At 38.4% G+C, this 12205-nt stretch overlaps 1 protein-coding gene across 5 annotated transcripts in view; it reads right to left on the bottom strand.

Moving 5' to 3' along the window:
* Positions 1-49: 49 nt before the first annotated feature.
* Positions 50-12205, bottom strand: part of si:dkey-97m3.1 (fatty acyl-CoA reductase 1) — a 60613-nt gene continuing 48457 nt past the window's right edge. For 3 of the 5 annotated variants that reach the window (XM_044186272.1, XM_044186271.1, XM_044186276.1), the window contains exons 6-13: positions 11470-11514; positions 11267-11385; positions 9367-9396; positions 8988-9055; positions 5834-6005; positions 5618-5747; positions 4675-4802; positions 50-4054 (exon numbers count right to left, since the gene is read on the bottom strand). In XM_044186272.1, the coding sequence (XP_044042207.1) occupies positions 3892-4054; positions 4675-4802; positions 5618-5747; positions 5834-6005; positions 8988-9055; positions 9367-9396; positions 11267-11385; positions 11470-11514 (855 nt within the window). In that variant the 3' untranslated portion in view covers positions 50-3891. The remainder of the gene's footprint in view (positions 4055-4674; positions 4803-5617; positions 5748-5833; positions 6006-8987; positions 9056-9366; positions 9397-11266; positions 11386-11469; positions 11515-12205) is intronic. The other 2 variants (XM_044186274.1, XM_044186273.1) reach the window with 1 other exon arrangement.

The following is a 12205-nucleotide window of genomic DNA, read 5'->3' as shown; positions in this document are numbered from 1 at the left end:
ATTAATTGTGGAATATTATGAAATGAGAAACCACAGAATATTGCACTAATTCAGGTGGTGTCAATCCCAATCTTTATTTTTTTTTAAATGTGCTTTTACACATCCCCAAAAATTCAGATTCTTTCTTGGTTGCATGTAGAGGGGAAAAAAAAGCTTTGATTTATCAGCAGTTATTTTGTGCTACACAGACCAGTGTTCAGACAATCTTGCCATTTCATTAGGTGCATTTAGAAGAACCCCCCCCCCTCAAAAAAAAAACATTGTCATCTCTTGGCCTCTATTGTAAATCCAGCATTTTTTAAGACTTAAAAAAATCCAGTGTTTAAGAGATGGAGCATGATACCGCTATAACTGGTATTTTAGGTGTAGCAAGTGAGCGTATTGGTAAATTAACAAGCCTACAAAGAGTTTGAATAGCTTTAGAATGAAAGAAAATAAGGTCATTTGAAGCCTGGAGACACCTCTAGAGAAGAAAGGGACTGCAGAACTTATATCAGGACTCTTTTACAGTTGAAAAATGCCCTAAAACCCCTGTACTGCATAAAGGTTTAAAAGGTACTCTAGTGATTTAGTATTTTACTTGTATTGGGGAACTTGCGAGAGACAGATTTAAAAAAATAAAATTAAATAAATCAAAGCAGCAGAGACCAAGATATCACAACTTTAGTCTCTTGTATGAATTAAGTTCCAAAAACCCTGTACCCTACGTTTCCCGCAATGCAACTAGACAGCATATTTTGTTAGTGCCTCTCTGCATGGTAAATGCCAGTGACTTTGAAACTCCATGCACTCAGTTTATAATGCAGCCTTTCTGCTATAAATGTGCAGCCTCAAAATCCTTTTTTTCTCCAAACTTTGTAAAGTAGAAGAAGAAACAGAAGACATACAACTGTTTTCACTGGCTGTGTAGCACTCCGCATGACAAGTAAACTCACCATGATGTGTAAAACGACACCAGAAAATATAAGATGAAATCACTGATTACATGTTGCTGTTTGTTACATACAGTAACAGGAGCTCCAGCCTGGGGTTTCCTGTACCAAACAGTACTCTGCATTTGGTTTGATCAAACAGACCACAGAAGAGCAAAACTCTATAACTACACCATTACAGTAGCCCTGCAGCTCTGTAAGAACAATTCTGACGAAACCATCATACAGGCCTCAACGATTGCAGACATTTTGGTTCATTATCCCCCTCTGAAATTAAGAGTTACCATGATTACACCACAGACATCGGCTTTGCATAAACATTTATTTAGTTTTGTCCCTTTTCCTCCCATAAAGGCTCATAACTGTTATGTATGTGTATTCTGTCAAGAGTCACGCCTTTCAACATATACAATACTATACACAGTTTTTTTGTTTGTTTAGTAAAAATCAGACTTGCCTGTCATACTTAATGCTTTTGGTAGACTCTGTGGGAAGCTCTGTGGTGGAATCCTGTGACACTCACCAAGCAAAAATCAACAGTCAAATACAATTTTTTGGTAGTCTATAAGAATAATATGTAATTCAACTATTTACAGATCTTCCAAACTGGGGTCAAGGATGTAATACCAGGAGGGCCTTAAGTCTCTCATTTTTTAACCTAGCACTTTTGTGATTTAGGTCCAGACTAATATACAGGTCACAGTATGTCTTGCTTAAAAATAGTAGTCCATCTCTCCATCAGGTAAGGTGTGACGATCCTCAAAGTTTTGTACCTGGTCCACCACTTTTCACAATATTCTTCTGTTCAGTAGCAGCTGCAGCATGAATTTTTGCTCTTATGCAGATAACACTCAACTCTATAGTACAATCAATTGTAATGACTGACCCATGCCCTGTTCAATTTACTTGCTGTCAGAAGTTGTTTGAAAAAGATCCTGCTTTTCTTACATATAGATGAAGCTGAAATGCTCGTTCTCTGGATTAAAAAAACTTCAGCTTTCAACACAATTTAACGAGCACTCTCAAATTTGACCAATCATAGCCTCCTTGCTTTGGCTTTCTATTTATGCTAGGGCCGTTTTTTATGGTCTCCTAATATAAACATATGATCCTTCTTAGTCATATCTAACAAACCTCATGACCTCTTCAGTATCCAGAGGCCTGCCTCAAGAACTAAAAGAAATCTTTAGACAGTAGTGTTTTCACCTTCACATTTAACAACACTACTGCTGTTCTGAAGGTATTTCTAGAAACCACAGACTCCTCTAACCAAAAAGCTGAACAATAAAAAAGATTTTAAACCGTTTCCCAAGCAACTGTGTTTCCCAAGACTGTTAATCCAGGTGACCTGCGGGCTGCCATCTTTGTTTGGATAAGGAAACAGAGTTGCAACTTGGGTTTATTTATTGTGCAGCAGATGGAATATTTTATTTATCCAGATGGTTAGAGGAGTCTTTGAGGTTTGTAGAAATACCCTCAGAACAACGTTAACGGTTGTTAAACAACCTCCTGAGTTTTTCCAGACATTTCCGGGTAATTATTTTACGGATGGTTACCATTGTTAATCAAATGTAACGCTAGTAGACGAGAGGCACAAACTGGGGCTAGGTCTCTTCCATCTTTATCCCTACTCCACTAAATTCCCTGCTCCAAGCTTGGTCCCCCAAACTCACATACTTACAATCTTGGACATGGAACATTGTGAATCACTGATATTGAACTTATTTAAGTGGACCCATTCCTTGGACTTCTAAATTTTGGATTTACTACAGTAGCAATGGACCTTTTGGAATCCCATTGTTGTATTTGGCATTTCTACCTATTACAACTTAATGTTAATTTGTAATTTTCCCACCTATGGCTCCTTTTTCACCCCCAGCTGTCCGAGGAGAGGGGGGTCCCTCTTTGAAGTGCCTTTTGAGGTTTTGCATGAGTTTGTCTTTTTAGAAAACTTGGGCTTGGTTGGAAACTGTTGGGAGTATAGTATGTGATACTGGGCTATACAAATAAATTTGACTCTGATGTACTGTTATTTATATATAATACACTGCCAAGGTCTACCACATATCAGACTAGCCTTTGACGCAAGTATAAAGATGTAAAAGTAGTAAACTTAGTTTCAGTAAAAACTGCTGTACAAACAGGCAAAAAGTGGATGAGCATTCAAATAACCAAGGTTTATGTTCAAAGACATACGGACATTATCATTTGTGATAGTAAATAAGTGACAACCTCAACAGCAGGAAAAATGGCAGATCTGTATGTTTTGGTATATGTAGGGATACAGGTGTCTTCTGTGCTCAGAATTTAGCTTTAGTCTCAATAATCTGTGGATTGGCCTTGAGACAGATAACCACCACTTAGTTTTTGGGTGTAATTTTAAAAAGGCAGTAGATATACGTAATGCAAGACATACAGATATCCAAATCACCTGCGTATTAAAGAGAGGAATTGGATATCCCCACAGTAAAAAACAGAGAACCAAAATAATCTTATAGAAACCGTCCTCCACTGAAGCACTGCCATATTTCAAGTATGAAAAAAAATCATCACAAGGCAAGGCAATGTACTGAGATTCAAGGAGATGGAAACAATGATGTGGAAAAGAAAATGGAAGTTACACAAAAGGCTTATTGTTGCATATATAATTGGCCACTTTGAGAGGAAAACAGTAGGTACAAAATGAATGACAACGCTTTTTTTTGGACGGGGTGTGTTGAATGAACAGTGCAGGTACTGACGACAGATTTCCAAACTAAAGAAATAATTCATGGCTAGCAGACCTCTTTTTTCCCTTCTGAGTGCTTCACTCAACTGCAGCCCCCACCTGTAGAGAGCCCCCTTCATCCAGTTGGATGTGGAGTGTCCTTTGTGGATGGACAGAGCCTCAGATGTTACGTCCTGCTGACAGCTAAAGGCGAGGGCTGCTGTCTCTGGCTCTTGAGGCAGTGAGGAAGACTCAGTTGGTTAAGGTGCTGGATGCGCGGAAGTAGGAGAGGAACTTGAAACAGAGGCTGACCACAAAGTACCAGATGTTTCTGGCCATCTGGGAGCGGGCGATAAAAACCCTCCAGATGAAGACGACCAACACGGTGTTGAAGGTGTAGCGGATGTTCCTCAGTCTGGGAAAGAGGTTGAATGAGACAGCAAATAATGTATGGGTTTTAAAAACACAGAGATTAAGCTTAAAGATGTACATGTGATTACACAAACATACAGCCTATTCTTAGCTTTTTCTTATTGCTAGGGTAAGTTTAATCATAATTTTGAGTCATTGAAGCTGCAATTTCTCCTTTTTCTTATATGCAATGTCACCACCATCAGTGCCTTCACAACTCTGTCAGATGGTAATTTTGTGATTAAGAGAGTAAATAGAAAGGAGGATTATCAATAAAACCTAAGAGGACATCATTCATTTCTGCACTAAAATGACAAAAAAGCAAATGTTATTCATTTTAAGGCATGTATGAGTAATGTAAAAATAGCACATATGGTTAGGGGCATCTCTGATCAACTAAATTCATGAAAATAACATATTTATATATTCTTCATATTATATATTTCTTTGGTGTCTGATGGTGTTGTCAAAACACTTACCACTGAGTTGAAATTCCTGTTATTTACTAAAAGTATATATTTATAACTGGGTGGTTGTTCCCGAAACATTCTTTGATCAACAATCAATTGGTTGGTATACAGATTGACCAACTTCTAGTTCTGTTGTATTCTCTTGTCGACTTACTTCCTCAGATGTTGCCTGGCAGCAGGAATGTCAGACATGTCTTCATTCAGGACGTACTTCTTGGTGCCGATGCAATAATTCTCAATGTACTCAGGCCAGTTCAGCTGGCGCACGTCGAAGTTAAATGTCTGCAAGACAGACAAGATGGTTAGGAGGGTGTTGAGACAAAGGATAAACCAAAGCTACTGTTAAATTTGTAATTGAAAATGAATGTGAAGTTCCACTCTCACTCACTAGATGGAGCAAGAGACTTCCTAATACTATTCAAATGTAGTATATTCCCAGTTACAAGTCTTGCATTAAAAAAATGTTACTTAAGTAAACGTACAGTATTAACAGTAAAGAGTCAAAAGTAAAATAACTCATTATGGAGAATGGCTTCTTAACAGAATCTTAAATTAGATCTATGTTATTGGATTGTTATAACTGAGACATTAACCTATAAACAGCAAATACACAATGATTTATTTTAACTACTTTATATACTACTGGGTAGTTTAATCTATAGCAATGAATTATATTTCACAAGCGGATCATATGCTTTATATGAAAAATCATAACCTGCAAAGTAACTGGTGGTAACTATAGCTGTCAAGTGTGTAGTACAGAACAAAGTACAATATTTTCCACTGAAATGTAGTGAAATATAAGAATAAAGTGGCAAAAATGAAAATACTCAAGTACAGTACAAGTAGCTCAAAATTGTACTTAAGTACAGTAATCAAGTAACTGTACTTGGTGTTTCTTTTGAGTTTGTTGTGACCTACACAGAGCTTCAGATGGGTGAGAGGGGGTTTATAACGACCATTCAGATGAGAATTATGTGCAAATATACTTGTTCAGACTGTCTTATGTGATGGTTGAAACAATTTGGTTCCTAAATCTTATCTTAGGAGATAGAATATTTGGCCCAAACTGGCAGCATGTACACGGATAAGCCTACCTTCCTGTCCTCTGGGGTTAGCTGGCTCATCAGCATGCTCATGTTCTCAGAGTTCCACTCCCAGTCCTGGCTGCTGAAATACTCCAGCAGGCCGATGGCCTTGTGGAGACGGTTGAAGATGCGCATCATCCTAGAGCGAGAGAAGGGGAGCCGACGTTACTACACACTCAAACTTTTCTTTAGATTTCTAATATGACAGATAGCTGTGAGTCTTACTGCGGCTTTTGTCCAGTGAGTCGCAGGAACAGGTCGTAGATGAGGGCAGGGAACTTGTGGCTGACCAGGATCCAGTACTGATTGATCAGATAGTTGGAGGTGATGTTGGCGTTGGGCCTGCGGAAAGCCTGCTCCAGCGGGTTCCTTTTGAAGGACGACATCACATGGTGCTCTGCAAAAGGTGCACGGTTGAGGGGGTTAATCGGACAACAAATACAGTATTTATCTCTGAGATAAAGGCAAAGAGAAAATGAACATCCAGTTCAAAACGATTTCTGATAAATGCTAGCCTTGCTCTAGCCCTAGTTTGTGTCTCTAATGTATAACCATTACATTCAAATCATAGAGCTGAGCAACTTGAAGACTCTTCTAACCAACTGGATGAAAAAATATTACTGTATAATAAAATAGATTTTTAACCTGTTTTAACCTGTTTTTAAGTTGCAACTCTGTTTCCTAATATCAAGTAGCTGGAAATGACATGCCTCCATGCTCTTTAAACACAAGCAAAATATCACAGAGCTATTTTGTATGAAAATACTGGTAATAAGCATCAATAAATATCAACATAAACCAATACCAATAACTGATAATGTTTTTCAAATTTTACTTCACATTGTACAAATTGTTTTCTGGTTACCATCTTTGTTTGGATTAGGAATAACAATGTTCAATTTGGTAAAAAGGTTCAAAATCTTTGTTGTAGTGCAGCGTAGTGTATAGAATATTTCTTAACCCAGATGGTTAGAAGAGATTTTGGAAACGACTTCAGAACAGCGGTAAGTGTTGTTAAACAACCTTTTAGGTTTATCAAAGATCACCAGGTATTTATTTTTCCAGAAAATCAGGTGCTTAGCTCTGTGACTTAAATGTAAATTTATGGAGAGGCATAAACTTGGGCTAGCCTTGTTCTAAATGTCAGTGGAAACGTGGGGATCTCATGATGCAATGAAGGAGAAAAGGTATTTTAAAGCAATTTCAAATATCCCAGGTTATCAACATCCACTGATCAGTAACAATGAAATGGGTAAACACACAGATTGCAGTTTCTATACAAGGATCATGACTTCCAGGAACCATGGCTGACCTTAATCATAACATGATTTTCAGCTAAGGTTCTCGGGGGAATATCAGGCGGAAAAGCAGCCACACAATGATTTCCCCCACTGGGGAGAACAGCCGGCTCCTCCTCCTCCCAGAATCCAGTAGCAGCCATCCACAGATACAGAGAGCAGCCATGTGACTACAGACATTACATCACACACAGCACGCAAACTAGGCCTTGAACCGTTTGTTTCCATGGAAACAGATATGTAGTGGTTTGCAGGGGCCGAGATGACCAGATCCGAGGTGACAGCCAGCTGTGGCCTGGCCCCTTGCAGCCTGGTTGGGAGTAGAGCCGCTAACCTTGAGCTGTCCTCCGAGGTGTGAGACAACTCTGTGCTAGAAACAAGGAGCTGGATCCTCCTCCTTTACTTGTCTTTTAAATGTCATATTCAGGAAAAAAACTCATTTTCTATTGTTTGTTTGGTCCCCTCTGATCCTTGTGCTTTAGATTAGCTTCATTCCTAGTTCTCATTTGGGCCAGTGAGATTAGAGTACACAGTTCCTCTTTCATAACAGTGAGTTGCAGTGATGAGACCTAATCCAGCTACGAGCCATCTGGTAGCAATTTCCTCGGTGAATGGAGCATGTTTGCTAATCTGAGAGGAAACGGGAAAGAGAGGGTCCCTTGCCATCCTGCAAGCCTGACATTCACAGCCCTCTAATCTCACTGTATCTGATGACCGCTGGGATGGAAACAATGAGAGTTTTCACTCTTCATGTGTAATTTCATTGCTGCTATCGTGACCTCAAAGTAAGAACAGTTATCACAAACCATAAAGGCTCTGAGCACTAGCACTGATTCAGATCAACTGCACCTAAAGACATCATAAATTTGCATAAAATGCAGAGAGGTAATTAAATAATAATAAACAGTGTAGTATAATTTAAATTGCTGTAATCACATGTACATCTTTAAACCATCTTTAAAGATATCAATATGCAATCAATGCCTTGGCAGTTCAGTCAGATGGCAGCCTCACTAGCTCTGTGAGGCTGTACTTGCACACAGTGGTGCTTTGAGCTAAAGGCTAACGTCAGCATGCTAACATGCGTACAATGACAATGTTAACATGCTAATGTTTAGCAAGTAGAACATTTACCCTGCTCACCATCTTAGTTTAGCGTGTTAGCATACTGACATTTGCTAAGTAGCACAAAACATAAAATACAGCTGAGGCTGATGGGAATGTTTTTAGTTTTGCAGGTATTTGGTCATAAACCAAAGAAATGGACAATGAAACAATCTGACCTGATGAAGTTAGGGGATCACCAAGGTTCAATTCATCCTGAGGGGGACATGAGTATCTGTACTACGTTTCATGGCAATCCATCATATTTACTGAAATGTTTCACTTAAAACCACAAATGTCAACCTCATGTGAAACGAGTCAGTAGGATTCATCGTCTGGGGACCATGAATGTCTGTACAAAAGTTCATGGCAATCCATCCAATAGTTGAGAAACTTGTTTTAAGTTAACTCTACTAGTATTATCTGGCCTCTTCAAACCTAAATGGAAACAAAAAACAAAAAGAGCCCATGTGATCAATTTTAAGACTTAAAAGTAAAGTAGAAAAAAGCAAAGATGATTTAAAGGCATAGCACCAAACTAAAAATTATTATATCTGGGAGGATGTTCCAAAACATGGTTTCATGGCCAAAACCTTACATTGTTTGAGCTTATTATTTCAAATTAAAAAGCTGTTTTGTCCTAGCTCTCAAGAAGAAGCTAATACAACCAGAACCTTCTTATCTTAGGAAATATGTCTCAAGTATCCCACCAATACCCTCCAAATGTTAAATCCATCTTCTGTCTCTTTCCAGCAGGTGGCAGACACTCTCCACAACAGCCCCAACCACAAACTACACGACTGCATCACAAGGACATTATGTCACAACACTGGAGTATTGATTTGTGATGATGAATGTGAACCGGGACAACAATATTGTGGGATGCCAGCAGGCGCAGACAAAACAGCTCTATAAATATCCGCCTGCAGTGACAGGTTCCTATTACCTTTAAGCAAGACAACAAACAATGTACCTACCAATCTCTCCCCAGTGGAACGGGTTGATGCCGCCAGTCGTGCAGTTGTACACCAGAGCTGTTTTAGGTCTGCAGGGAGTGGGAGAACAAGGTCATAATAATGCCAATAAAAATATATATTAAGTCTACATTTCCTGGTAACACTGCACTGTATAAGTAGTCTATGTAAGCTATGAAACTATAGTGCTATAAAAGGCTGATCATTACTAAAAACTATTTAAAAACACATAATTCATGAGTGTATATTACTCTGAGACAACACATGCAGACCTTTAAAAAGATAGTGAATATACATATAGGCTGAGAAACTGAGGGATGACTAAATTAACCTCTTAAATTAACCTTTTAACATACTTTCCAATACAGGGGTCAATACTTAACTTATATTTTTCTGTTTTTCTGTTTTCCTTCTGAAAATAAGTACAGGTTGTCAGGTAAATAAACACTGGTATAATCACATAACAGTTGATGAATTATTACATTTGTGAGATATGATCTACTTTTCCCTTTACGAAATGCATTTGTTTGAATGTAATTTAGGTCTCAAACGCAATGTTTCCAGGTTTATCTATTATCTTATATCATATGGGAGTGTTCAGCTCAGCTTTGCTCTCCACATTCTCTCCACCATGAACAATCTGACCCAGTCAATTTTGGCAAAGAAGTGAGTAAGACGTTTTGTGGTTAAGTATTGAGTAAGACATTTCCAAGGAAAACTTTAGTCATGACCTAAGAATGGTGGAACTTATGGGATTTCACATATTTTGACTGCACCAATTTGACTTTCTAATTTCTTTCCTCCATTTCTGCCTGGCTGACTGAATAAATTTTAGCATCTTTGATAACTGCTTACTGCCATAATATGTTCACTTTTTCAACTATGCATTTTCCAAAGTTCAGTAAACAAAAGATATATTTATCTGTAATTATCAGCAAAAATCTTGTTTTTCTGTTCCAAATGTGTCTGTTGCAGCCTGGAATCAACCCAATTCTGTATGATGTTCCTCTCCAGCTCCTCTGTTTAACGCTGCTGTTAAACTTTGTTCAAGTAAACTGAAGATAGCACAAATAGCTAGTATGAGATTTTACACTTCTTTTATCACTTCAGACTTTAAATAATAAGGATGTTTGTTAACCTTCAGTGCCTTTCCAACAGCATGCATGTTAGAAGACAGTGACACCAGGTTTCTGTCCTTAAAACATTGATGTTTCTACCAGGAAAACTAATATTTTAATTTTATCTCATCTTTTACTGTGGTCTGGATGGACATAATATATCAATAAGTACCCTATAGTCTTATAAATAAGAATTAGAAGAAAGAGATGCGCATCTCTTTCTTTTACACTTTTAGGGCTATTAAGATGGCAGCTTATACAGTATATAGACACACACACACACACACACACAACATTCAACACAAAATGTATCTAAATATGTATTATGTAGATATATTTTGATGTTTTATTTCCCTGACTTCATTAAAATTGAGTTATTTCTGTTCTATAGTCTTTTTCATGATAAACCCTAAATTGATAGACTGTTGTCAGATAAAGGTTAAAGATGCTTGACTTGTCTATATAAATATTTTTATTATATATATAGTTTATTTCCACAAATCTACACATAAACTCTGAGCAATGCAGTAATCATTAGGTGAGGTTTCAACATCCTTAACATATTCTTTAAAATATTTTATCTGACAAACATATTTAAAAGGAGAGGTTCACAAGTCTTAAAACAATAGTCTGTTGCCCATATTTCTATTTATTTACACAGTTTAAAGTTACAGGGACAGTGCACATTAATAGATATTTCTGTAAATGTGCCAGTTTAGCCCTCTTGGCAAATTTTCAACTGCAGTCCCTGGGCAGGTCTAATATGAACATTGAAACTGGTTTTCCTTGCTGTAATTATTCCTCCTGCTCATATTGACCATTAAAAGATCCCTTCTTGATGCATTTCCAGTGCAAGCGATGGACAAATTCCAAAGTATGTGTTTTGTGCAAAAATATATTCCTGTTTATCTGAAGTTAATAAAAGGCTTCAGCAGTCTGAATTAGACCAATTAAGTGGGTATCTTCCAATTTTTTGTACAAAATTCCCTCTTTTTCTTACTGTCCCTCCACTGCAGCTCAACAATGAAACACTGTCTGGGGAAACACAAAGAGGGAATTTCGTACTGAAACCTGTCACATATTTTTGACAGACTTGAAAAATTGCTAGGGACTAGCAACCCAGGTCTACAGATTTCAGAACCAACGTCTGGGTCTGGCACTAACCTGTGTACAGCGGTGTACCAGCCAGCAGCGAGGGTGAGGTTAATGACCACGTCCACAGGGATCAGGTCAGCCACCGCATCGTTGTTGGCTCTCATGGTGCGCAAGATCCCCTTTCCAGCCTGAATACAGAAATAAACTGTAAGGCTAAAAACTTGTCTGTGTGTTTAAAAGCTTTACGATTTAAGAGTAACATTTTTACTTACAGCTATAAAGACTCCACTTGGCCCGTTGAAGTTGTCGATCCAACCCTGAGGTGTAAGAACAGAGAACATGTGTAAATCCTTAGAGATGTAATAGAGTCAAGTACAGCCGCAAGACAGATAGGACACTAAGAGATCCAAAACAGCAACACGTATGTTGTTCTGTATGTGTTTATGTGTGCTGAATCAGATGTTCAGGGTTATGTTACTTCCTGTGGTGGGAGAACAGGGGGGGCTGGGTAGCAGTGATTGTCGACTTCAATTAGAGTCCATTAAAAATGGATGAAACCACCGGTTATAGACTGCTGCAGTTTCCAGCGTGTAGGACTGGACACCCATTATGTGGTCAAAGCCGAGGCTTGTCCTGAGTCTAATAATATGCTTATGTGCAGCTAAAGTGCACGCGATGAGCAGGCCACTGAGGCCAGAGGTGTTTTTAGCACCACAATCTGTTGGTGGCTTCAAGCCAGGCTAAAGTGGCAGATAGATCTTTGAATTGATATTTTGCATCCTTTATGCTGGTTAAATAATTGACTTCTGAATATATGGAGTCACAAACTGACAGAACTAGATTAATTTTGTGGTTGTAAACACACCACACATAATCACAAACATATAAATAGGCAGTCCCATCCCCCCCTTGCCTCACAGCGCCTACTGGCACGAGCTGCCAAGGCGATTGCATGGCCAAGCGTGACTGAGGCCTTTTTGAAGAATCGCTGCCAGGCCGAGCTTACAA

This window comes from Siniperca chuatsi, linkage group LG23 (assembly GCF_020085105.1).
Source record: "Siniperca chuatsi isolate FFG_IHB_CAS linkage group LG23, ASM2008510v1, whole genome shotgun sequence".
NCBI classification, from domain to species: Eukaryota; Metazoa; Chordata; class Actinopteri; order Centrarchiformes; family Sinipercidae; genus Siniperca; species Siniperca chuatsi.
Note: the sequence above shows the minus strand (reverse complement) of the source record. Positions and strands in the feature narration are given on the sequence as shown.